Source organism: Xiphophorus maculatus, chromosome 12 (genome assembly GCF_002775205.1).
Source record: "Xiphophorus maculatus strain JP 163 A chromosome 12, X_maculatus-5.0-male, whole genome shotgun sequence".
NCBI classification, from domain to species: Eukaryota; Metazoa; Chordata; class Actinopteri; order Cyprinodontiformes; family Poeciliidae; genus Xiphophorus; species Xiphophorus maculatus.
This window is the reverse complement of record NC_036454.1, coordinates 13,935,437-13,962,185: the sequence shown is the minus strand read 5'-3', so window position 1 is coordinate 13,962,185 and position 26,749 is coordinate 13,935,437. Positions and strand designations below refer to the sequence as shown.

Here is a 26,749-nt window from a genome sequence, read left to right as displayed (position 1 = left end):
GACATGGAGAAAATGATAAGGAAAAGCTTTATTGCACCCAGCAAATGCTTCTCTTTACAAATTGACTTCTGCTATAAATTTTACATATATATATATATATATATATATATATATATATATATATATATATATATATATATATATATATATATATATATATATATATATATATATATATATATATATATATATTTGTATCATAGTAAATACAGCAGAATACAGATGCAAGAAGTATTTTCAGATTTTTATTCTACAAAAAAGCAAAGGGAAACCCATGTATCATTTTACTTCCGCTCCACATCAGTTGGTCTATCACATTAAATCCCTATCAAGTATGTTAACGTTTGTGGTTTCAATTTCACACAATGTGAAAACCTTCAGGATGTATGGCTACTTTTGCAAGGCACTGTAGCTCAATTTCCTTGCCTGCTTCCTTCACCTTTTTCCCCCGTTATTTTTGAAAACTGAGCCAAACTCTGATCTGCTTTATAAATTGGCACCTTTTTTTTATGAAGCAGTTAACCTGACAGCCAGCCAAGAGCTCTGCGCTGTATTTATTTCATGTTTTGCTCTTTGACCATACTCTGCTGTAATTCATAGTTGCGAGATGAGGTGTGCTAAGTACATCAAATCCCACAGCCCTCTCAGTGGTGTCTCTCCTGTGTGTGTGCCTACAAACCAGTCTGTATCTTTCCTCTGTCCTTTTAACAACCTGATGTTTGCTCCATTTGTCTGTTATAAGGTAACCAGATTTTCTTTGCCTTTTACAGCCAATTTGCAATCCACCAAACTGAGATGGGGGGCTGAAATGAAAGTCTCGCAACTTGGGAGCATGGATGGGTGTTAGTGTACAGTTATAAAATTTATCCTCTCCCCCCCAAAGTCTCCAACATTTTTTTTCCATTTCTGTTGAGAGATGCTTGTCCTAAGGGCTGGATTAAATTACACTGCAACCGACAGGGTTTCCATGGAACGCATCCATTTTGCCATAGTGTGCCATATTGGTTTAGTGGCCTGCGGCTTCATTGGCTATTGAATGATTCTAGTGTATAGCCTCGCTGGCTACTGTTGCGGATATTAAAGTCATCCACCATGAAGCCATCTGACCTGATATTCCACCTGCCTTTTTCTCAGAGTTGGTTCCCCATGAAAAGCAAAGGAGATAAATTTGATGTATTAGGCAATCACTTTAGAGGACAAAATGTAAAGCTGAAGGAGGAATATTGGAAGGAAATGACATTACTGGATCCGCCAATTCATCTGCAGGTTTTATCTTCATCATCCACCACCTTCATTGTCAGGTCTATTCTTGTAGTTTATGAGTATGTTTCATCACCTTACATAAACCCGAAACCCAATATTTGCATACAATGCCTGTCAATATATCAAGCTAGCGGTTTCCTGTTTTAGTTCAGCTAGTAATCAGTAAATGCAATTATTTCTATTTGCTAAATGCAAGAATAACCAGAAACAGAAAGTTTTCAAAGTCAGTAATTTACATACATTCCATAGTATTTGGTAGACTTGCTTTTTAAACTGAATGAATGAGCTCAAACATATTGGTTATCTTTCCACAGGCTTCTCTCAAAAAATTGTTGATGTTTTGGTAAATTCCTCTTGACAGAACTGTTCTGACTCTGGTTTGTAAACCTCCATTGCTCTCTCAGAGCTTTTTAGCTCTGTCTACATATGTTGTATAGGACTGAAGTGAGGATTTTGTGACGGTTACTCCAAGACATAGACTTTATATTCTTTAAGCCACTTCGTAAAAGGTTTGCTAGTATGCTTAGGATCATCATACATATGAAATACCAATTTGCACCAAGCCATCTGATGTCTTAAGTTGAATTTTTCCACATGCTGTTTATGCCTCTCGATACCATCATTTATTTATTTATTTTTTTTTTTAAGTACACCGGTTCTTCCTGTACTAAAACAATGACACAACATGATTCTGCCTTGGCCATTCTTCACATTTCAACTCATTATCATCATTAGTTTTACAATATTATCACATTTAGCAAATTTAGCAAACAATTTCAGTATTTTGAATTAATATGTATCCATTTTCAATTGTACATGTTCTCTCTTTGCACAACTCATCACTTAATAAATAAATGAAAAGGATCCAAATTCAATTAAAACACTTTTTTTCAAAAGGGAAATATCTAACTACTGCATAATATTAATCTGTCTAATCTTTTCAGGGATTACATATTTGGCTTGGTATTACTATAATAGGGTTCTAAAGAACACAAAGAACCAAACTGAAAACACTGACTCAGACTCAATTATCTTTTGTCACTAATCCTATAAAGGTGAGGATGTCATTTTTTCTGAGATTCTTTTTTATTATTTCTTTTTAAAACCAGAAGTTTTTGTTAAAGAAGATTTTTGTTGCCTTTAAAATTGAAGATAATGTGATGGTTTATAAAGTTACTAAGTTAATTTATATTTACATTAATTGTAGTCACATTTATGGATGAACGTTTTAAGGTATACCTCAAACACACTTCTTCATTGTGGACATCATGGATAAAGCAAAACAAATCAGCCAGTATATCGGAAATAGAATTGTGTTCCACAAGTCTACTTCATCATGGGCATAATTTCCAGAATGTGCTAATTTCATTTGTTCAAACAAATATATGCACTAGGAACACCACAGGAATGTCAATTCATTATGTAGTTCAGCTATTAGATAGATTCTCTATTCCAGAGATGACGTGTTTTGTTGCAAAATGTGTGTTTTAGAGAAGACAATTGACTTAAATCTGCAAGACATTGTCATTATCAATAGTAAAAGAAGCCTTGTACCAAAGATTCAAAGATAAGCCCGCTTAGAGAAGAAGAAAACAATCTGTACTCAGTTACACCCATTCTGTCAAGAGAAATGGGATAAAATTCAAGGAAATTATTGAGAGAATCTTGTAGAGGAACAACGAGAACATATTGTTACACAGTATAAAAGGCAATTCTACCAAAAAGAACATTAGTGTATGTGAGCTTCTGACTTTGAAATTTTTCTGCCAATCAGCAAGCATAACTGATGTAAAACACGAGACAGTGATCTATAAATATCCAATTTGAACTGACTGCGCATCATGCTGAATCTGATACTTTTATTTGACCAGAAAGTCACATTCAGATTGAAAATGTATTTAACAAAAGTTTAAAAGTGCATAACATATGAGTCTTCCAACGTTTTTCACACATCAGCATACAAAAAGTAAAAGCAACTTAAACAATACAAAATGAAATAAAAATCCATAGCAGTTGAAACAGATATATATTCTTACTACATCTTATTTGTTATAATGCAGTTGAATTCATTAGCCGATAAAACATATACAGTGTATATGCTGCCACAAATCGGTCAATTTTACTCCTGTTGATAAAGATAGAAAATGTATTCAACATTTCTTATCTTTTACTGTAAGCTGTGAGCATCAGAGCCTTTATTTAAAACCAGAGCTGATGTTCACTGTTAGGACATTAATCTTCTCCTCATCTATATTAACTTTCTGTAGCCAAATGGCCAGGGGGAAACTGAAAAGTAAAAACTTTTCAGTTTCTCCCTGAAAAGAGGTTAAGATGTCAAAACATTTTCCAGCAGAAAAAAATATTCACTAAGGCTGTTTTGCCCCACAAGTCCGATGTGGACTTGTGGGGAGGACATGACTTTGTTGTTATCTGCTGCAACAATAAAAACAGCTTAATCAAGGAGTGCAGGACACAGGACATTCATACAAATGGTCGTCATATTTTATTTTTTTTTGTTCGTGTCAGCTTTTCGTCTTTGTCTGAGGCAGCTAACTGGAGATAATAAGACTGATAGAATTGGATAGGAGCCTGGATTTCTTGGTTTTCCGTTAGATCAATGCAAAAGGGAAAGACTAAACAGAAAAGTACAAAAAGAAGGTAAAATTTGACAGATTTGAGGATATCCAAAGATGAGAGTCATCTGGTTCCTTAAGCAAGTAATTCAGCAAATCACAGCATTAGTCGTGGCTGAGTTACAGCTCTGAAGAGTCTGTCCATATCAGAGACAGATGGGATATGTGAGGCCTGTGTGAGAACTTGGGTCATAGTTCACAGTGCATTCTCGGTTTAAGTGAAATCCGCCTTGCAGAACGCTGACGGGAGCACATTTTTCTAATACGGCCAGAATCCACAAGATTGTATTTGAACGATTTTAATCTGAAAAGGGCAGAAATCCAATATCAGTGGCAGCTCACTGCGAGGGATGAGTGAGAGGAGTTATGGCATCTTTAGGCATATAAGATTTGTGGAAAGCAGGAAACGACTTGCTGTGATCCTCCGGTGGCAGATTGCCAGCTGAAAGCGTGTTTTCGCACTGACTGATTCGCCTGCCCGCGTGGACTGGAGGTGCTTCTGGAACAATCAATAACACCCCTGTGTACCTATGAAGTCCCAGGGATAGTCTGAGGCTGATACCAAATGATCTCCTTCTAAACGCTCATCAAAACCCAGAGGGCAGTGATGAATCTGCCCACCTTAGATTATAAAATGAAAAAACATTCAGTGAGGTTTAAATCACTCCGGAGATGACTGTGGGCCAATATCCCTGTTGAAGAGGCATATGCCAGGAGTCTGATGGTATAACCTTGAGGAAAATACCACAGTTTCACTGTATTATGGTATTTAAATAAAAATGTGAAACTGAAATGTATGACATGTTTGACAAGGCTTTTATTTTAGCCTTGTCAGAGTGGCCATCATGCATCACTGGCTGTACTTATTTTGTTCGAAACATAGTACTCCACTTTTCTGAAGAAATGCTTCAACTACAGTAAATATTTATATAGACACAAATATGTGTCTGTTTTAACATTATCGTAAGTTTCTCTTGATTGTGGAATGCTAATTTAAGAAACATGACAAAAATCCTGCAGGAAACTGGAGCTAATATCTGAGTCTGAGCTTGATACCAGTGACTGTGTACATTGATGTGTAAAAAAAGGAAGGATTGGTTTATTCTAGAGGTAGTGATTGTTGAGCTGAAGTTGTTGAGGGTGATACGAATGCTAAAGTATCTGAAGATGTTGATGAAACTCAGGAATGGTGACCTGACAGAGCTCATAGCCAGAAGCAGGCAAAAATAACAACCCTGAAAACTTTAAAACAATCATTTTCTTAGTATCAGAGCCATGTTTTTGTGTTTGTTAATTGCACAGACAGATTGTTGTAATTAAATGTTTTAAACATTTCAGTTCCACTCATGAGCAGATTCTTTTGAACACATTTATGTACAATACTGACCTTAGTCTCATGTCACACTAAGTTTTTTTGGCATCTCATTTTTTAAAATTATAGAGAAGTTATGATATAAAATTCTGGTAGTGTTGAAATTGTAACTTTTTTAAATCTCGGAAAAGAAAATCTTCATCTTAATACTTTGTCATGAGCTCTTATTCAGCTTCCACAAGAAAGCTCACATGTATTCTTCAAAACAGAGACTAGAGCTGTTGTTGATCATAAATCCTAAAATGTTCTTTGCCCCTTGAAGCTGCTCTCGAGGGAAGAAACAGGTAGAGGATGGAGCAGGGAGCAGCAGAAGGAAAATGGCATTAATGGACAAATGAAATAGAGGCAAGGGGGATGGTGTATGCAGCCCTCTGTTTTGTCGGAGCTCTGGGAGGCTAGCTAATAATGATAAAGAGTCCGAGCTGCTCCATTTGTGGTCCGAGGAGGGAACCTGCATATGGACACCATCATAACTCAGGCCTTTCATCCGTTCAGATGAAAAATCTACCCTGTCATCAGCACTCAGAGATGATCTGACTACATGGACACACTCAGATGGGTACACATGCACTCCTTTTATTGTACGTAGGCACATGGAATCAGCACACGGCTGCCTCGAAAGCCTTGTTGTATTCCCAATAGATGGATAAACTCTCCATCACCTTTGTTGGCCCTGGTTACAACACCATTACTTGTCCTTTGTATTCATCTCATCGCTTTGAATGTTAGGACAGCTTTTACAACTGTAAGGACTGTAAATAGACCTGAACATAAAACCAAAATTCGTCATCAAGCTGAAGCATACAGAATGGACATTCTAAATAATAAATCTAAACTGTTGCATTTCGTACTTTGGAAACCAGTGTTTGCTAATAACATTCAGTGTCCTGGGAAAATAGAGCATTGCAGTAAATTAATGGCTATATTAAAGCAACAAAACAGTAATTTAAATGTTTAATCTCTTAATACATGCATCAAACAGAACTTATTTGGGTGGAGAAAAGTCAGCAGGCATTAAACAGAAGCCTTAAAAGTCTAAACTGGTTGTGCACAGAAAGCAGCAGGTGACTGTTGATTGTGAATTAGCACAATCAACACAGAGCCCATCAGGACCTTTTGAAAGCTGTCAAATGTTATTAATCTAGGAATAGTTTCCACAATACCCAGCACTTTTACAAAACAGTATGGATTTTCCACCAGGGACCATCATGAGTTTTTGAGAAAGAATTGGTACTACAGACTTCAGAAGCTGAATTCTCCCTGGCTACTTTGCTCCAAACATTAACAGAGCACATTGCCTTTAAACTTTTTTAAATGTTCTCATTGCAACTGCAAACTTATATTTATCTGTGGAGATGTCGTGTAATTGACTAACTCAATGAACCACATTATTGTGAGGTGTAAGAAAAGGATATATGCTTTTCAAACATGTTTCCCAATAAAACTCTGAAAAGTGTGGCATGCATTCATATTTACCCCATTTTATTCTTACACAGCTTTATTTTATTCTTAAATACAAATAGTGCCACCAACTGCGTTCACAGATTATCTATTTACTAGTGGTATTTAGAAACTGTGGAGGAGCTGCAGAGATCCACTATTACTATTAGTTGTAAATTGATTTTGAGCATAAACATGGTGTTTATTGCAGAGTGGCGAGAAAAAAGGATGACAAACATGCAAAGGAAGGTTTTCTGGTCGAAACAGACCAAAACTAAATGCTATGGCCTACAAAAGTAGGATCATGTGTACATTCAAAACTTTATATGTGGCAGAAAACTAATATCTAACACCCTTGAACATGAACAAACACCATAATCAACCCAAATTAACACATTAGAAAGACATTTTAGTCAAAAAACTTAAAAATACATAATTAAAAGTAAACTTTAAAAAGTCAAATGTCATCATATTCATGTTTGCCAAGACTAAATATCATTATGGCTGTTTTATGCATCATGCAAAAACCATTTTTATGCATATTGTGTTAATATATTAAGAATATAAGTCTGAGAGGACCTAAAATACTTCATTTAGAAAAGATTCAACAGTAAGCTGAGACTAGGACACGCTAATTGAAGTTTTAAAAGTCTCTTATTTGAAAAATAAATTGAAAACAGTTTTTTTGTGGGTTAATCCAATAAAAGACCATAAAATAAGTCATGGCGCACTTGTTGACAGCACTATTGTAGGCAGGCAAGAGAGAAAACTCTCTAATCAAGTTGACTGCCAACATAGTAGTAATAACTCTGCCTGCCAAAAAACCAAAGCGCTATGAAAAGCCAACAGATCAGAAGAAAACCGGGGGCTGCTGAGGCCAAGTTTCCTCTCATGCTGTTATGATTTATAACATACAGCTGATTATCATTAACTTCTGCATAAAAATATATGAACACAGTGCATATATTCTTTGTTGATTAAACATTTGACACAACAATAAATGCAAACATTCTACCACAAAGATTGGGTTAGTATGCTTCCATTTCATTCTGACATGATTGCTCTGAGATCAGGACTCTGTGGGGGTGAAAACATATTTTTTCAGAAATCCATTTCTTGATTGTGAAATTCTGTTTATTTTTTCTTGATAGTTATAATTTTTCACATTTAAAATGCATCACAGACTCACGCAAGTTTTATTTGTTATCTACTTATATTTAATTTGTTACGGTTTTTTTTACTTCATATTTTTCTTCTGTTGCAGAACAGTTTTTCTCATTTATTTTGTGAGTGGATGTTTAGCTGTACTTTGATTCTGTTTGAAGTGCTCAATTGAGCAATAAAACGTTGTTATTTACAATTACATATTATTGTGTGATAGCCTAAAAAAACAAACTCTCCCATGGATTAACAAAGGATCACATGCAATTTGAGTATATGAACAAGATTGAGACGATGACTTTAAGAGTCATCGGGCTTTCAATCACTCCCTTTTCAACTTAAGAATGACAAGACAAAGAGAAATTTCTAACAGTCCCATTATGAAGTCTTTGAGAAAATTATGATACTTTAACTACTGTGGCATAAAACCAAAAATTAAAAAATGATATCTCCTCACTGTTGCACTCATGTACGAAATAATGGTGTAAGAAAACCAGTCCAATTATTGTATAATAAGCTATTATCTAATGCAACTCAGTCCCCCTTCTCAGCTTAGTCGTAATCGCTTTCTTTGTCACTGCCTGTGACCTTCTCACCCCCATGTAGGAGACGTAAAAAATGAGTCGGTTATTTTCTACCAAGGATTGTGAAATGCAAGGAAAGAGCAGAAGGTGTGCAACAGCAGAGGGGATAGAAGTATAGTGAAGGTCGCAGATAATGTCTCTCTGATCTTCTTGTACACAGACGCAAACATTTATGACATACCATGCATTTTCATTAAGAGTGAAGTTAATGTCTTTGAAAGTTGTTTTGATAATTATTCATATCACTCATATCGAGTAGTTGCAGATACACAGTTATATATTTCAACTAATCATTTTTGTTACTTTGGATGATTCTGGCTTACAGCTAATGAAAAGGATATTAATACAGGGGTGTCAGCCCACTGCAAAGTATGTCCATGTACTTTACAGTACATCCACTCAATACTTGATCAGAGCTTCCCTTACATGAGTTACTGCATCAGTGCACCATGACACGGATGCCTCCAGTCTGTCACTCTACTGATGTTTTAACCCCTTCAAACCTGAATGCTTTCTAGTGGACCAAAACATTTTTACTCAGCTGATTTTTACTCCACTTAAGCTTAGAAATAAAGGGGAAAAAATACATTTTTCCTGTCTCATGTTTTAATATGTTTTTTAATGTCCATTGTAATGGACATCTCGACTAAATGAGTCTTGAAAACTTCTATACTTTTCCCATAGAGTTTCATGCAATATCTGATTCGGCATAATCTCAACCTTTTAAACAGGATGTCTGCTTTTTTGTTTATCAGTGTACATGTCTGAATAGTGAATATATAACACAAAATATAGTTTTGACTTCAGTAATGTGTCAAATGCGTTGGCATGTTATTATTTGTAGTAATGTAAACGGATTACACAGCTACCAAACCGTTGACAAAGCATCATCTTGCTGGGTATTTTCATGTAATCTCTAATTTGTGATGAACAGCCTTGAAGCAGTTTCAGTGTGGCACAAAGCACAGCTGGATTTTAAATGTGTTACAGTAGAAGTGCATTTTTTCTGTGTAATATGGCTTCTTGCATCTGCTGGGCACCGACTTTTTTCCCAGATTTTTGTGTGGCACAGACTAACAATTTGATCTAGCAGGACAACACCACCCATTGATTCACTGTGTAGCTTGAACACCTCTGGATGATACACTTTGAAAAACTAGGACTGCTTTACTTCTCAATTTACCATCTAATTCTTATTCTCAAGTGGCTTATTTCTTTTATCCAAGCACTCAATATCAGATATCTTTCGATGTACAGTCAGTTCAAGAAAGTCTGGGAGTTTATACTCCATCATTGGAAAAAATAAAATCATTAACAAATCACAAAATGTTGTTCATTGTCATTTCTGGTTCAGAAGGAATCTGACAATTAAATGTAACCTATGTCCTGTATACTTATGTGTGTGAATACTTTTGAAGCACTGATTCAAGCTGCAGGTTGTCCACTACGGGTCTCTACCATACTTGTGAATCGTCTTACTTCACAAAGTTTTTGCCTGTTCATTTTTGCTATTTTTTTTTCATCTACATAATTTTTTATTGATATGATTAGATAAGGGACTTTGTGAACAGCCAGTTTCTTTAGTGATGACACCTTGTGGCTTGCTCTTCCTCTGGATGTTGTCAGTGGCTGAAGAACTGTAAAGTTGGCCATGATTATGTAGATCATCACATGGCCATGAAGCCAAATATATGTATTTATGTATTGTCATTTTCTATTGGTTTTCTGAGAAACTGAATCCCTGGTTTTTATTGGCTAAGCCATGATCATCAAAATTACAGAAATAAAAATCTATGTGAGTTTTGCTTTTTTATTTGAATAATATATACTTCTTAATGATATCCTTATTGGATATTATCCTGTAAATATTCTATCTCTATAAAAATTGCCATAATTTGTTGAAAGTTGGATTTGGGTCCTGTTCAGCTCCTGCCCAAAAGTAAAGAAAGTCATTTCCACAGGCTGCACAAATGCGCAAATGGAAATGTGTGATGAAGATGGCATAAAGTTTTGGAGAAGAAACTCTGTGTGTATTGGCTTTGACGTTCTTGGAAACAGTTCTCTGTTTGCTCAGAGTTCTGGACCTGAATTCTAACTTGGTTTGTTCGGTGTAATCCACATGAGTAATCCTGGTAAATAAAGGACAAGGCCAGCGGGCTGTTTCTTTTGTTAGCTGACAGGATTGGCTTACCCAGAATGCAGTAGTACTGGACACAGTACTGCTTCATATTCAGTTAAACTGGTTTCTTCCATTACCCAAGAATGGAAATAAGGATTAGAACCCCATAATTAAGGCCATCTGACCATCAGGCTGATTTTACTCTACGGGCATTCTAATATGATGATGTTAATATTATGTTCTCACAATACAGCATGCTACTCTCAGTAAGGCTTGAACATTTTAAACTGGAACTGATTGAAAAGTTAGACATTAGTTTAAATAGCGTGGTTTAAAATGATATTTTGTCATCAAATCTTAGCAGATTGGTGAGTCATTTGAGCATTGACTGGGGTACCATGCACTATCACATACTGGATACACACCGATTACAGTTCTCTGGCTGACTTTTCTCTTTGTAAATTTTTACCTTAAGTTTTCAAAAAGGCAGACATTTTCTAATCCAGCATATCCCATGGCGGGCAGACAGAAATTAAAAGATCAAAAGGATAAACACAAGATCTTTGCTGTATTCTGGTTAGCCTTTTTGTTATCTGCTGATCAAGCCTCGCTCTGCTACAGCCTTGAATGAATTACAGACATGTCCAGAAATCTGTTCTTTTACAAATAGCTTCTTACACTTTCTGTACTTCTAATTTCAGTTTTTATGTATCAGTTTATGCTTAAAATAGCTTGCTTGGAGTCTTCTTCCATATTGAGACTCAGTCTGCATTCTCACCCATCCGTTTTAGTATACTCTAGTTGAACTGTTGAATGCACACAAAGACTGGTTCATTTTGGGAGGTGGGAATGCACAATCGAATTCTGATGCGGACCAAAAAAGCAAACTCTGTTCCACCTAAAAAACCTTGGTCTTGGGTCGTTTGAAGTGAATGATAAGCAGACCAGAAAACGTTATGTAGTGCACAGAATTGTGGGTAAATACAACTAAAATAAAAGTGTACGTCTAGCGCTTGTGATCTTTTACCAAAGACAAAAGAGAAATCTTATTACAACTAAAATCTTATTTCACTTCATTTTTTTCTTGCATGATGTGAAGAAGGAAGTTGCTCTCAGTGTTTGTTTTTTTTCTGAGGTTTTCATCTCGTTGACTTCAGTTGTTCAGAGAATCCATATGTGCACCGGGAGAGCTAGCAGGAGTTATACCTGTTTTGCCATAACTTAATTAATTTGCATGGCACATTTTTATCTACTGCATGTGCTATATTAGTAACAGTGTGTTAAATTTAGAATCTATTTGGCATCAAAAACATCATTTAATGTTATTTTATAAAGGAAACTTAGATAAATGCATGCAGTAAGATGTTAATACTGCGCTGTGCAAAAATGTCACCTAATCTTGAAAAATGTGTTAATGTGGATATACAACGCTCAGCTAATTGTTGGACAAGTTCAATTCAAAATTTGTCCAACATAGCAAGTCAGAAAATTCAACCTCATTGCTGTCCTGGCTATTTTGAAGATAAGGTCAGGTTTATCAAACATGAAACTGATGAACTTCATAAGAAAGGAAAAAAAGGGAAATCCATTTTATTTGGTCTCACTTCTGGAATCACAAATTAAAAAGCAGAAAGTAGATGGATTTTATTTTTGCTAAATTATGCCCTTTTTAAAAAAAATTCTATAATTTTTCCAGGCTTAAAATCCTTTAAGAATGTGTGTTTTTTTACTTGAATAATGCCCAGGTATTGTAAAAAAAAAGACTTTTATATGCAAACATCAGAGTTCTTGTGCTTTTCAAAGGCTGAACCGATGCTGATATCTTCATTCCAATTGATTTATGGTCATCTACAACCAGTTACATTAGTCTAGTCCTATGAGATATGGTGAGGAATTTGAACAGGGTGTTTAATATTGAAAATTGACTAGACTGTCAATAATGATCCTGTCTTGCTGAATATATGGCTTGCACAATTTTGGAGCCATGTCTCTTAAATCATGCATAAACAGTACAGAAGTTATACTCTGGTTGTGAATTTTGGAATGTAGCAGGCCCCAACTTTAATTTTTAATTCTTATCACGCAGACCTTGTTTTGTGTCTAGGATTTTAGCATGTGTTTTCTGCATGAAATTTCAGTTGCAATAAAGCTTGGCTTGGGCTGTGATTGAAACAATCCTCTGCCTAAGCTGCACTGAGCCCACCTGTTTGTTCTCCCATAATTGGATTCTGCTTCATTCCATTTGCCTTAATGCTAATGCATAATGCAGTGGACCGAAGGAAGCAGCCACTACTAATCAGTGGACAAGGCACGAAGGAGTAGCCAGATCACCCCCCCATATACATCCAACTTTCATTTCGGGACGTCTTATCATGCCATTTGTCCTTCAAAACAACCACTCGTCCATGCTATGGCCAGAAATTCAAAGACTGTGGAGCCTCAAGGTAGAGTGAACAGCAGGTGTTGAAATGTATGCCTAAAAGAACAATAATCTGTAGTGTAAAATAAAACTAAATATAGGAACAGCATTCCAAGTAATTCTGCAAGCTTTAGTGGTTTGAGCGTTAACTCATTTGCTATACAATTTAGGAGCAGAGGCAACATCTAACTGTGTGTATCGGAGCAGTAACTGAAAAACAAAGCTGTACTATAGTCAAACAAAGAATTACTGAAACTAAAATATTTGTTAATATCACATCAAAGACCTCAAACCTCAAAAGCTGGCAAAATGTTTACTCATGTTGATTAATATACACTGTCCCTTGGCAAATAAATGCAAATTCCAAATTATTATGTCCCAAAAGTTGACTGACTTTAGTCGTTAGCAGATTTCTTATGCATCTTTGAAAAAACAATGTTTCAAAATCTAAGAATACTTTTTCATAGGTAAGACAGATCTATGATTAGGGTGAAATTCTAGACACATGGGCAGTTGCTCTGCTCACTTAACTCTGTGCGTTTCTCTTATGTTGGAGTTAGAATGTCATAGCTAAATCTATAAACATCACAACAGCTTCAGCAATTTGCTGGCTAGGGGAGGGACTCCCACATGCTCTCTGCCTATTGTCATCACACCCATACTTCTTTCATGATCAGCAGCCTTTGCTAAGTGGCTGGTGTCGATGGCTGTGACTCAACTCAGCCCACAATGATGATGAAGATACAACATGTGGAGACGAGGTCTCTGTGTGGGGGTGTGCGTGCGTGTGTGTGTGTGTGTGTGTGTGAGCACGTGCACGTACATGTGTCTGTTAGGCACTTTATGGGCACTCACTGAAAAGAAAAGAGTAAAGAAGTGGAGCACTACGAAAAGCGACATATATTGCGTAGGTGCCGGGGTGTGTGACTCATTGGGTGAGCGACGGTCGCCAAGGTTCATTAGCGTGTCATCAGCAGCCCCCACATGAAATAATAAGGATCACTTTCCCTCTGTCCCTTCTGTCGCCCCTGGCCTCCCTTCTCGCTTCTTTTGAAGACCAACAGAGGCATGAAAATCAGCATCTGTTCTCAGGTGACTTCTCTTGTACGGTGACATATCAGGAAGGGAAAGATAACAACTGATGAAGTGAAAAAATTAAATGATAACATGAGGCAGAGAGGGAGCTGAGTTGCATGAGGTAGATTTCATGACATATAGTTGGATGCACAATCTGGTCTTGCTAAAACTGAGGAACACGTCTGACCTTTTCCATATTTGCTAATCAATAATTTTCTAATTGCAAACATTTAATGGTTGCAGAAAACATTTTTCAGAAGGTCTTCCCTCTAATCTAAGGGTTAAATAATCGAAAATATCAAATATTTTGTTGGTAAAATGAAAAAGCAACTAGACATGTATTACAGACATAAGTTGATGATAATTTTTATCTCAGTATATTCTCAGTTTCTAAGTATACTCTGATTGTCAAAGATCTTTTGACAAGTAGAGCATTTTTCTTTGAAATACTATGGCATATGGCAAGTGCCCATTGCAAAAGCATTATTTGTTAGTGTTGGCATTCTTTTAACAAAATTTGCAAATAAAATAAACACCTGCTGATGCTAAATTGGATCAGCTAAAAAGACAAACTGCTGTGAGGTATCCTTAATATGATGCAATTATCCTTCAGCATGCTGATTTAACATAGTTTAAAATCTAATAGTTTCGATATGCAGAGTTTGTATTCCTTTTTAAAAATATATATATTAAGAATCAATTGACGGGAAATGCTTTGTAAAATCATGGCAGATTAACCTCATGAACTTCATCAGTTCTGGCTGGATTTTGGACTGATGTTCAAATTTAAAAATAGATTTTCAAATTGACTCGTAAATAAAAATGTGAATGGTTTAATTAATATGTAAATGCAAAGAGTATGACAAAACCGCAAACCTACCAAAGCAAAGTATTAATCAGAGAAGCAGCTAAGAGGTCCATGGTGAATCTGGGGGAGCAGCAGAGACTGGAAGTTGGAGCTGGCAGATAAAATTAATTCATCACAACAGCTAAAAGAGTCTACACTTTTCTCAGCTTGATATGAGGTCCTGAACCCAAACGCAGCAGCCTATAATTTCAAGATGGTGTACACTGCTGCAGTCATCCCCCATATTCTACACTGACATATGTTTGACCCCTGTCCTGGTCTGCAGGAGACAGCACCTGCTGCCCCACCACAACACTATTAGTGGTCAACCACTCATACTCCCACATCACTCCCACATCTGTAACACTTGAGATATTTTTTGTGGATTTGACACGGCCCTCATGGTAACTATCGTTCTGGAGATTCACACCCCATGGACCTGGCAGGAAGGGTTCTATTTCCTGACATCAACCACAAACCATCCACACATGCACCACACACAGTTTATCCTTCCTCACTCTGGGTAGCGTGAAACCATGTTGAGGTTCTCATGGAGGGAAATACATCATTGTACATTGCCTTGCAACAGTATAGAACTTGTCAAATTTGTTCTCATTATAGAAACACAAACCTTTATGTTCTTAGCAGAATTCTATGTGATAAACCAACATAAAATGGTACAAAATTTCAAAGTATGAAGAAAATGTTACATTTGCTGATTTATAAAATCTGTGTCGCATGTGTCTGTATTCAACCTCTTTCAATTTTCTACCTCTAAGCCAAATCCATTATAAATAAATGCCTTCAGAAGTCCACATTTTATACTAAGTCCATCTGTTATATGACGGCCTCTGAGATTTGTTAGAAAACAAACAACTTCATGAAGACTAAAGGACACAACAGACTGGTCATGGAGACAGCTGTGGAGAAGTTTAAATCAGAGTTGAACAGAAAGAGACACAAAACTGTAACTGCTTTGAAAGGTGGTTCTACAAAATATTGTCGCAGGAGTGCAGAATACACTTTCACACTTTTAAGATTTTCTCTCGTTCACAATTGTGTGCTACTTTGTTATGGACTGTCACGTAAAATTGCAGTAAAACAAAATAATTTTTTTGTATCATAACAAAATGTTTAACTGTTGAGGGTTTTGAATCTTTCTGCAAGGCTCTGTGTATTTAACAATAAATTGCACAAAGCTTTTTTTGTTTTTGTACATGCTGATATGTAAATATCCTGGTCCTTCATGAGCTGCTGCTACATGGGTAATCTAAAATAGGGAAATTCAGCCGCAAGAAAAGCTCTCTGCTTTTTTTTCTGTGGAATTTCCCGCACATCTGTAAATACTTTCAAACTACAATTCCACAAAAACCCATGACTAACCCTGTTTAATCCCCTTACCATTCAACATTAACTATCTTAAAACATTAATGTTCTCCGAATTACACTATTTCAGAGCTAACTGCTATATAAGATCTGATTTGTATTACCAGACCTTTTCTATTCAGTGAATCCTTAACTGTGGAGTACAAGTCCAAAAACGCTGCATAACAGGCTGTTGAGTGTGCATGTTGTACTAACAATATCAGCCATGTTTACCTGTCTCTGTTGTGATTTGTTTCAGCCTCCACCGTTGCTCCAAACGGGAAGAAAACATGCCTCAAGCTTAAAGTTTTCGTCCGACCATCAAGTAAGTGTTTGCATGCAACACAGGGCTTTATAATATAGCTTACCGAGGTACACTCTTGGACTGAAGATCAAAACAAATTAGGGATGTATGGTTTCCTCACTTCCCTGTTTTACTGTTTAGTCATTGTTCAACATGCTCCTCTTATTTATCACAGACCTGCCTTCTAAGAAAATAATTTTATTCTTTTTGAAACATGAAAAAAGATGCTAGATTATCAAATCAACTGAAATCCTCTGAATGTTGCCATTAGCTTTGTTGCTCTGAGTGTTTGGGCTAAAGTGGAGGTGGGGGTACAAATGTCACTAACATATTTGTTGCATACCTGTAATGATTTCCCATTCTCCCTATTTTCTGTTGTAGACAGCTGTCTGAAAACAGATCGTGTTTTTGATATAGATGACAGAGTAGAAAGTACGTTACCAAGAGGTTAGTATGGCTTTTGGTCTTATTCACTGTGACCTCTTGCATGTGTCTCTTGTATGTCACCCTTTTTTGTTGCTCTACACTGCATGTTTATCAAGCTTGTTTTCCAAATAAACATTTAAAAATTTCTCAAAGATTCCAATTTAGAAATACTTTTTGTGTAAAAAGTAGACAAGTTTCTATGCCACAAGTGTCTAAAGACCTTTTTTACATAGACCACAATTGAATTATACTTAGAAATAAACACACTTAATGGATAAATCTATCCGAAATTATTTACATTACTTTGTGATTTATTTGAAAAAAGAAATTATTATGAAATTCAGAATTTGAGATCATATATGCTAAAATCATACACAATTGAAAGCTATAATTTCTTGAAATGTTTATGATTATTGTCTACAGAGAATGGAAACCCAAAATTCAGAGTCTCCAAAAACATAAATATCATAAAAAAAGGCAATTACTGGAAATTCACTGTTTCACAGCCTACCGCAATCAGCGAATTAACTCAAAACACCTGAAAAAGTTTCCTAGGGTCCTAAGTGGTCTTTCGGTCTGGGTCAGTAGACAACACAATCACAGGAAGAGTACTGCCCTAAAATATGTACGGAACACCATCACTGACACCCTCCAAAAGATGATTAAGTCACAAAAGATAGTAGTTAAATAAGCTGAACGCTCACAACATTTTGTGTTAAATTTACACAAGTATGATCATAGTCATCTGAAACACTGAATTTTGAGTTTTCATCACCAATAAGCCATAATCATCAAAATTGCAAGACAATAAGGCTCTAATCTGTATAATCAGTTTTACTTTCTGAAATGGGCAACAGAGAACTGTTGAAGTGTCCATGTTGTACTAACAATATCAGCCATGTTTACCTGTCAATATTTTTAGATGTATTTGTATATGAAAAATATTTTCTCCTTGTGAATATAAAAACTGCTGATGTTTGATGAAATATCAGTTCGGCATTGTAATTAATATGTCAGTTGTAAAAACCACAAGGAAAAAAAAATCATTACCTTATCTCTATGTGCAGAGTATAGGTATACATTCTAACAGTCTGCTTAAGTCTTCATTGACTTGCTGTTTGGCTCTGCAGCTCAGCATTGATTATTTGTTGTGCTCAGAATGCACAACATTTTATGTGTTTTACATGAGACCAAGTCAGTCACCAGGGAGGAACACACCCCATCAGCCACATGCTGCTGTTTCGTTCTCAGCACCAGTTTACACTAAGGCCTGTACCAACATAAAGAGAGCTCACTATAAAAGTATGATACAAAGAATAACCTTAGAAGAAAAGTAGAGGAAAGTCTAAACTCAATATAAAAAAACTTGGCAACATTTTCACTAACTTAAAGTATTGTAACTTTTTAAAAACTTTTTTTCCCAATAATTTACATGGTCTTTACATAGGGCATTATCGTACATGTAAACTTTTAGGTAATATTGGAAGGACTAAAAGACTCGTAATTTGCTTATTAAATTTGATTGATCTTTTTAATGTGATGTAGTGTGACAGATTGAATTTTCAAATGCTTAAAGTCAAACTTTTTACAGTGTGAAATAATTGTAGCTAACAAAATATATATTTGAATACAGGATGCTACAAGTTCTAAATGCTTATGCAGGTTTGATGCTTGCCTCTTTGATTTGTGCTTGCTTGTTAATTTTGCTGTGCTGTTTGCATCCTTTAAAGGCTGCCTCTAATCAACAGAATCTAGCTTAAGTTTGGCTAAATTCTCTTTCATCATTTCCAAAGCCATTGAATTTAAACATTCAAGCCCTCAGTTGTTGTTACTCTGTCCGTCCAGTCTTTACAACTCATCTTACATACACAGTTGTGTGGTTATATAAACATCTGATTGTCTGGTCTGTCTATCTGTCCTTGTGCTGTGCATGGTTCAGCTACTTTCCCACGGTGAAGCCGGCACATGGCTGCGCACAGATACTGATGCTACTGCCAGACAGACACAGGCGGCCGCTCACCTGGGAGATGAAACATTATACAGCAACTGAAGTTCAAATGGCAACTCAGACTTCATGACATGAATCTGAAAATTGTTGGAAATACTATTGTTAGTGAAACAAACCAGTGCTTTTTGATTAGATGTTAATTTCATATTAGAATCTCATAAAATAATTATGTTTTGTAATTGCATAATTACACAAAAAGATCTTTACTAGAAAGACTATTTGTATCCAGGAATATTCATGAAAAGTTGTGTGGATGGAAAAAATGTGGTAGAAAAAGGTGCACAAAACAACATAAACACTGCAATTTTAAAGCACTGTCTTGACATACTTTAAAAATGTGCTGATTATAATTTTAGCAATATTTGCCCACGCTACCCAGTTTAATTGCTACAGTATTGTTGTTCTTGATTAGCCAGGAAACTCACCTGACTTAAACCCTTCAGGCAGTCAACAGAGTATTGACAGGAGAAACATTATAAACAACAGGGGCAACAATGCAGAAGAGCTAATGTCCAAACCTGGCATTGCTAGCAAACCAAGGCAACCAGAGCTTCCACCTATTGAAGCACATAAAAGTGTAATAGAAAAATCTGCACAAGCAAAAGTGCAGATTTTGCCATAGCCGCATCCCCGCCTTGCAACACCACTTTGCTGCAGATATTATTCTGTTCATAATAGTGTACAGTAAATGGGCATACTCTTGAGTAGAGTAGGCTCACCTACAAAAAAGGTACACAAAAATGTACCGTTTTTGTTTTTCTGTTTTTCCACTAATTTTACTTAAAACTGATTTAATTTATTGTAAGTCATAATCAGGACAACCAATGTGAATGAATGCTTGAAATGTATGAAGGTTTATTTATGTTTACTTTTTTAAAATTGAATCAGTGGAATATATTAACCATTTTGGTAATATTGTATTACTGAGATGTGCTTGTATGTAAATAAAGTCTTAATGTTATACTATTTCATATTTTATATATGTTCCATTATCATAACAGAGAAACCTATCAATTCATGCTGTATATATTTTTTTCTCTATCCTTTAGATGAAACTAGCCATGAAACGGCTGCCCCTTCGCGGAGTGAAACGAACGCTGCGCAACGTCTGCAGAAGACAAGTTCTCTACTTGCTTTGCTGCTGGTCACCCTAGTGGGACTCTTTACTTTATAGCGCCTCCCTCTGTGCTGGAGGTCATTTACACCTAGCGTGGCCTGAATCTACCCTAGGCTGCAGGGTAGTGGGTGGGATTTGGGTGGATTGCATTTGCTTGATTGGGCATAAAAAGCAGGCTTCTCAAGAAAAAAAAAACCCTCTATTTTTTTCAGAAGAAAAATTAAGTGGTCTTTCTCCTTCTGTGAGTTAAAAAAAGTTGATGTTAAAAGTGGGAGAGAAAGTGCCCCCTCTTATACCTTCAACTAAGATGCCAAATCCCAATTTTTTGACACTTAGTGATTCTTATTTTCCCATGACATTTACCATCACGCTACATCGTATTTATGTCATTGCAGCACTGATGTTTACCTATGAAAACTAAGTTCATTCAGTTTATTGTGCATACACACAGGCGGCACACCATTGCAACAATGCAAAAGCACATTCAAAAACAGCAGCCAATAGCAGTAGAGTTTTACAGTTTTAGACAGTCGCCGTATACACAGTGGAGCATTGTAGTGTTAGAAATTATTGTATATACAACAGAAAGAAATGGAACGTTTCCCTGAGACCTCTCAAGAAGCCTTCCAAAGCTTAGCTTAAACCAGAGATAGATGTAGTTGTTCAGTTTTTAACTAAGACAGAATTCAGAAATATGTAAAATATCTGACATGGAGCAAAGTGACTTACAATCCCTCATTTTTTAAACACGGTGTCCTCTTTCTCCATAATATGATGAGTTGTTGAATGTTCTGGACAAGCAAATCCTTTTCAAATTAGCAAGCAACTGTTTCTTTCTGACAAACCCAATAAAAATGGCCAATAAAACATTTCTAAAAAAAGGATTCTGTTCACTCAAACTCACAAAGCCAAAACTAAATTGAAACTTTCTCTCCAGACACTTCGTTAACCGCTGTTAAAATCGAGAATCAATACCTTTTGAAACTTGATAACACAATTTCACGGCAGCAGTCACAGCCATTTGTGCAATGTTTACTGAGCTGGGCCACAATTGTTTTCTCTGTTCCAGTTGAGCATTAGTCAATATTAACACTCCCATAAACATTTGCATCCAAAGCTATTTATTCCCTGGCTATTGATTGTTCAAAAAGGTTCACAGCTTAAACTGGGTGGCTTAAACTTAAACTTTATTTTGCTATACTATCCAGTTATTTGACTCATCAAACATTCTCTTTAACTATGCAGATAGTTTAAACATTTTTAGATCCTGTCATAAACTTTTTTAGATCCTGTCAAATGATAACTATAAAATATGCTTAATAAGACTCTTCACCTTGAAGTACCATGCTTTTTTATTCTTCAACATGATCATAGTTCAGTTAAATACTTGTTAAATGCTTATCATGTTCAGATTCTTACAGCAGTTGGTGAAGCATTATAACGACAAATGCATAGCTCCAATTAGAGTGTAAACAGAAAAAAAAACATATTCATTAAAATTAAGGCAGCTCTGTTCAGTTTGTTTATGTTACCACTTAGATTCAAAGTAATTTACTGATCAGCACTGATCATTACTTCCGCGGAAACACAAGGGGAGTTTGCATATTGGCAGTGTCTTATTTAAAGAAAGGTTTTTGCTTCCTTGAAAGAGGTAACCTTTACCCAAAGGGATAGCTCAGGACTTTTCTGTTAAAAGATCATAAGCGGTTAATATCTTTTCCCCAGTAGAGAACTTGTTGCCGTCTTCATTTGGTTAAAAATCCCCTTCAATCAAACCCAGACTCTGAAGAAATGTCTTCAGAGTGGCTCGTCACAAATGATTTTTGTTGTTTCTTTTTTTCACAAAAGCAGTGCAAGTATTTAAGAAAGCTGATACTACAGCCAGTTCTGGTTTGTTTTTTCACAAGCAGTGAGTCAACGCAGAGCTACATCATTGCAACACTGTAAATGTCTGGTTCTGCCACGTTAACAGAGAGAATTTAACTACACAAACAATATTTATCTACATTTTCCTGCAAATAGATTACCTAATATCACCATCTTAATTTATTAATGCTGTTTTAACAAGCAGACTTTAAGATTGGGAGCATCTGTCTTTCTACTGCTATTCCAACTTTTTGGTAATTTCGAGGCTCTGTGTTTTGACTTACACAGATTGGACATGATACTAACTGTGAAGTTTGAAATTATTTTTATGTTTAAATTGGTTGCAAGATTTTACTGGCTCAGCCACAGCTCTAGGTGAAAGCAGCTCTTTCCTGTGGTTCAGTTCAAAGTTGAATAACAAGTTTATCTGTGCCAGAGCCAGAACGTGCAGCAATGGGGACAGACACAAACTGTGAGGAAGACACACTAGTATTAGTGTAACCTTGAAAGCTGTTTAGGGTAAAAACCCTTAGAGAGCTCATAAGTAAATTAAATTTCTTAAAGTAACATCAAGTCCATGGCAGTTTATCTGTACAGTGTTTCATGAATGCCTAAACTGTCTTTATGTTTGCATTGGACAATAGCAGCTAATGATAAGAGAAACTGACATAACAGACAATCCCCATTCTTTGTGAAACAAAATGGAACTTGCCAACCATTTGCAGTCAGAGTAACTACCTTATAGAATAGTACTGCATTGTTAAAAACTATAAAAATAGTGTGAATTAACACTGTAATATTTGGGGGTTTTTCCATTGCTGTATTTTTATATCAGTTACTCTGACCAGAAATACTTTTCACACAGGACGATCAGTTGCAATGCCCTTCCATTTTTAGTTGTAAATAACCGTTGTCTTCTGTGTGGACAACTGCCCAATGCAAACGTTACAGTGGTTTAAAGGTTCATAAAAGTTGTTTTAAGATGATAGCAGTACACTTTGGTCTTGGCCCTTCTTTGACAAACCATTCGTGTCTGGAATGAGATAATAATATGGGTTTATGCTAAATTAAGACATGAGTACTTATGACCTTTTAATATAACCTCACTTCAAAATTCTTTAGCTATGTCTTTAACTCTACTGAATCTAGCATCATATCAAAGCAGCAAGTTAGTAAAAGGCTCGGAAAGATGGACAGAATGAGAGAAATACAACAAAAAAAGGAACACAGGAGCAATTGCGCACCCACCTTCTGCTCCTACTGTTACTTGTTTAAGCCACCCCTTAATGAGGTTCAAAATGACAGGCACGCAGACCCCATGTTGTCGCAAGGGAAGTTTTTCTGGTATTAAAAATAGATGATGGAAGGCTTAGTGGGGGAGTCTCGGAAGTGTAGATTTTTACTGTGGGGGGGTTTAAAGCACCAATGACCTTGCAGTTCAAGAGAGCTGGCATGTGAAGGAGACAGAGAAGAATTATATGGAGCGAGGCTTACACATTCAAATGCATACAGGTTTAAAAAGATAGCTGATAGCTGTGATTAGTGCCTAACAAAACACTTTTAGACAAAAGAACCTAAAAACTCATTCAATACTACAGGCCAAAAAACCTATTCAATTCAATGACAAACATGCTGTCTAGCACCATTCAGCCTCAGAGGCATGCACTGTTTTGGGTTTGCTTTGTTTTTATTTTGTGACTGTGTTTTTTTCTGTGTTTTTTTATATATATGTATCTATTTTTCATTTCATTTCTGAAAAACAACGTTTGCCTTCAGCCATTTGTTCCTTTTATATACTGCAGTAACAATGCTATTACAGCAGAATAGCAGCTCAGCTACAAGAGGTAATATGAGACGAGGCCATTTAATGAGGTACTAATTTTCAGAATATCACCACGGGGATATGAGCACTGCAGAAGATTCAACATGGACGCTTTCCTGCAGGCTATAATCAGAAACCAGCTTCAGTTTTATGATTATCAACACTAATTGTCTTTTTTTTTCTTTTGCTATCAATACCATGATCTTTTTTTTCTGCACACAACCCAAACCTGGGAAATGAGAATCAACTTATATACTGGATACTGTGTATCCTGAGGTAGACAACCATACAACATAGTAGTGTTAGGTTAGTATCCGTTTTGTACCTTTCTGGAGGACAAATAAAAAAAATGAGATAAACCATTGTTAAAACTGTATAATTATTATTATTGTTATGATGATAATGATTATGACTATTATTATTATTAGGAAAACTTCTCGATGTATATAGTGTTTGATATTAAAGTATTAATTTGGTTCTTATGTCTTTTCTAAAAACAATCAGATACCGTATTATCTCTGGGTTTTGCGGAGTGTGTACTGTTCTCAAACAATGCATTGTGTGTGCTTTAATCCTCAATGCCTAAAGAGACTCTTGAGTTCAAACAAAAAGGGGAAACCTGTGGGAGCTGCACACACTGTGCAGTTGGCTGGAACATTAGCCAACAAGAGGCTCACCTCTTACATGTTTTAAACCAGTCCCCATCTCTTCATGGAAAGATCCTGCCTACAAAAAGAAGCATTTGGGACTTGATCGATGGCCTATTTGTACTTTTTCTTGCCTTCAGGATTTGGAAGCATTTTTTGAGTGGAAAGTTGGCTTTTTAATGGAAGGATCTCACCAGTTTCATTATGTGGCATGCGCATGAACTTGATAACATGTATAAAAAAAATCTGAAGTTTTCAAGACTTTGTTTTTTTTGCTGTTTTCTTTTTCATGCTGATGTATTAGATTTAATGGTCATTTCCATGTTCTGTGTTTTTGCATCCCCCATTCGAGTGATGTCAGACTGTGTACTCACACGTGACAAATGTACATACCACAAGCCATTGTTGGGAGATTTAAAATTGGGTTTTGTGAGGTGCTTCATTTTGTAGATCAAAAGCAATTCTTACTTTTATTTTTCTAAACCTAACATTCTGTAAGCATCCATGGTGTTCAGCCTCGACTTGTTCCCTTTTTTTCCCCTTCACTCCCAGTAGGAGGGGTTTATGAGTGGTTACATCAGTGTAGACATTTTCCAGTGTGACACTTTGAGTTTTTTGTGTCTCTTTTTCTGTCGCCACAGTAAAAGCGAAGCAGCAACTTTGTTTGGCAATGAAGAGCGTTTCCCATGCCTTAGCCCCTCAGCCTCTAACCCATCTGTGTTCAAGACACTTTTTGCCATTGTGCTTGTACACAGAGCAGCTGCTGGCTTCGAAGAGAGTACAATGGGGCACTTCAATTTTCTCTGTCTTTTTAACAACCTCTAAATCACTTTTTCTTACTGTAGATGGTGGTCTTAGGAACAGTTCAAGGATTAGAGCACCCCACCTAACAAATCCTGTACTGGATTGTTAGAGGGTGAACCCTATCATCGATCTATGCTCTGTGCGCAGAGTAAAGCTTCTCAGCTCTCCTCTTGCTGATGAAAACACTTGTTCGTTTTATGTCCTGCCTCCGTTCTTCTTGTGCTTGTATAACTTCCACCTGCTGTCCTTTCTCCCTCACCTTTCAACCCCACTCCGGCTTTTCCATCAGTGGGGACTGTTTCCAAACTGCTCTTTTACAGTATATAAAATGAAAGAAAATTTGACAGGAAAATGATCTGTATTTGTATATACACGTGTCTGAGCAACTATGAGTACTACAATAAAACATTGCTTTGATGATTGTAACACTGTGTCCCAATTTTTATTTTCTTTGCAAAATCTAGGGTGTTGTGTTCTTTTTTTGTTTTCTAATCAAAAGCATAAACGTGTTTCAGATTTTTTTAGGGTTAGGGTTCGACTGCAATTAATCTACAGCCAGTTTACAGTGAATACAAAATTATACACACAAAACACTGTTACAATAGCAGACTTTGTGATGTGAAAATGAGGCCAGGGTAAATAATTTCAGAAATATTTCCACCTTTAAGGTTGCACATAAGTTGTACAATTAAGCAGAAGTTATAGAGAATACAATGTGGTTGCTTCAGTGTGTGAACCCTTTTACAGTGAATGGGGATTTTGCTGTTTTCACAATTATTCCACTTTCAAACTTAAAAAATATGAATGTGTGTATATATGCCATGATTGTTAGTGCATTTGATTAGCCTGAAAATAAAGTTAGGCTGTTTTAATAGGCTTTTGCTAGCATTTTCTCAGTTACATTTGAAAAACTCCTAATCTTCATAGAGCTTCCCAATTATCACAGGAATCTATTTGACAAAATGTTTCAGTAAAGTGAAGGGAACAAATTAATCTTTTTGGTATTAGATGCACTTTTAACTGCACAGTAACACAGTTGGTAGAACTGTTGCCTTCCACCAGAAAGGCCGTGGGTTCAAGTACTAACCTGAGCTCTTTCTGTATGGAGTTGGCATGTTCTCCCTGTGCATGCATGAGTCAGACAGAACTGATTTTCTATTTGGAAATTTGATATGATTTGTGACATTTGTCAAATTTTGTGCAAGACTTAGGCTTTCTTTTTTAGAACACCTTGGACTTGCACCTCGTGTCACTTAGTAATTTTATTTAAGGATCTTATCTGGAGTCAGTAAGCTTCAGTCATCCAAAAGCCAATGCTAAAAGAGAACAGAATACCCTGCCTGTTTAAAGGTGACCCGTAGCAGACAGAGCCAAACTTAGCTATTCTTGTAACTGAGAAAGATATAGAAACAGAGATGGCAAAACCACCTCAGCAGAAATGAGGATAGTTCTACAAAAATACATAATATTTTCTG

At 36.2% G+C, this 26,749-nt stretch overlaps 1 protein-coding gene across 2 annotated transcripts in view; it reads left to right on the top strand.

Moving 5' to 3' along the window:
• The window catches only part of efna5 (ephrin A5), a 120,319-nt gene extending 94,619 nt beyond the window's left edge, over positions 1 to 25,700 (top strand). Inside the window, exons 3-5 of one of the 2 annotated variants that reach the window (XM_005794913.2) lie at positions 16,540 to 16,605; positions 16,966 to 17,031; positions 20,068 to 25,700. In XM_005794913.2, the coding sequence (XP_005794970.1) occupies positions 16,540 to 16,605; positions 16,966 to 17,031; positions 20,068 to 20,192 (257 nt within the window). In that variant the 3' untranslated portion in view covers positions 20,193 to 25,700. The remainder of the gene's footprint in view (positions 1 to 16,539; positions 16,606 to 16,965; positions 17,032 to 20,067) is intronic. The other variant, XM_023343393.1, reaches the window with a different exon arrangement.
• The last annotated feature ends 1,049 nt before the right edge of the window (positions 25,701 to 26,749 follow it).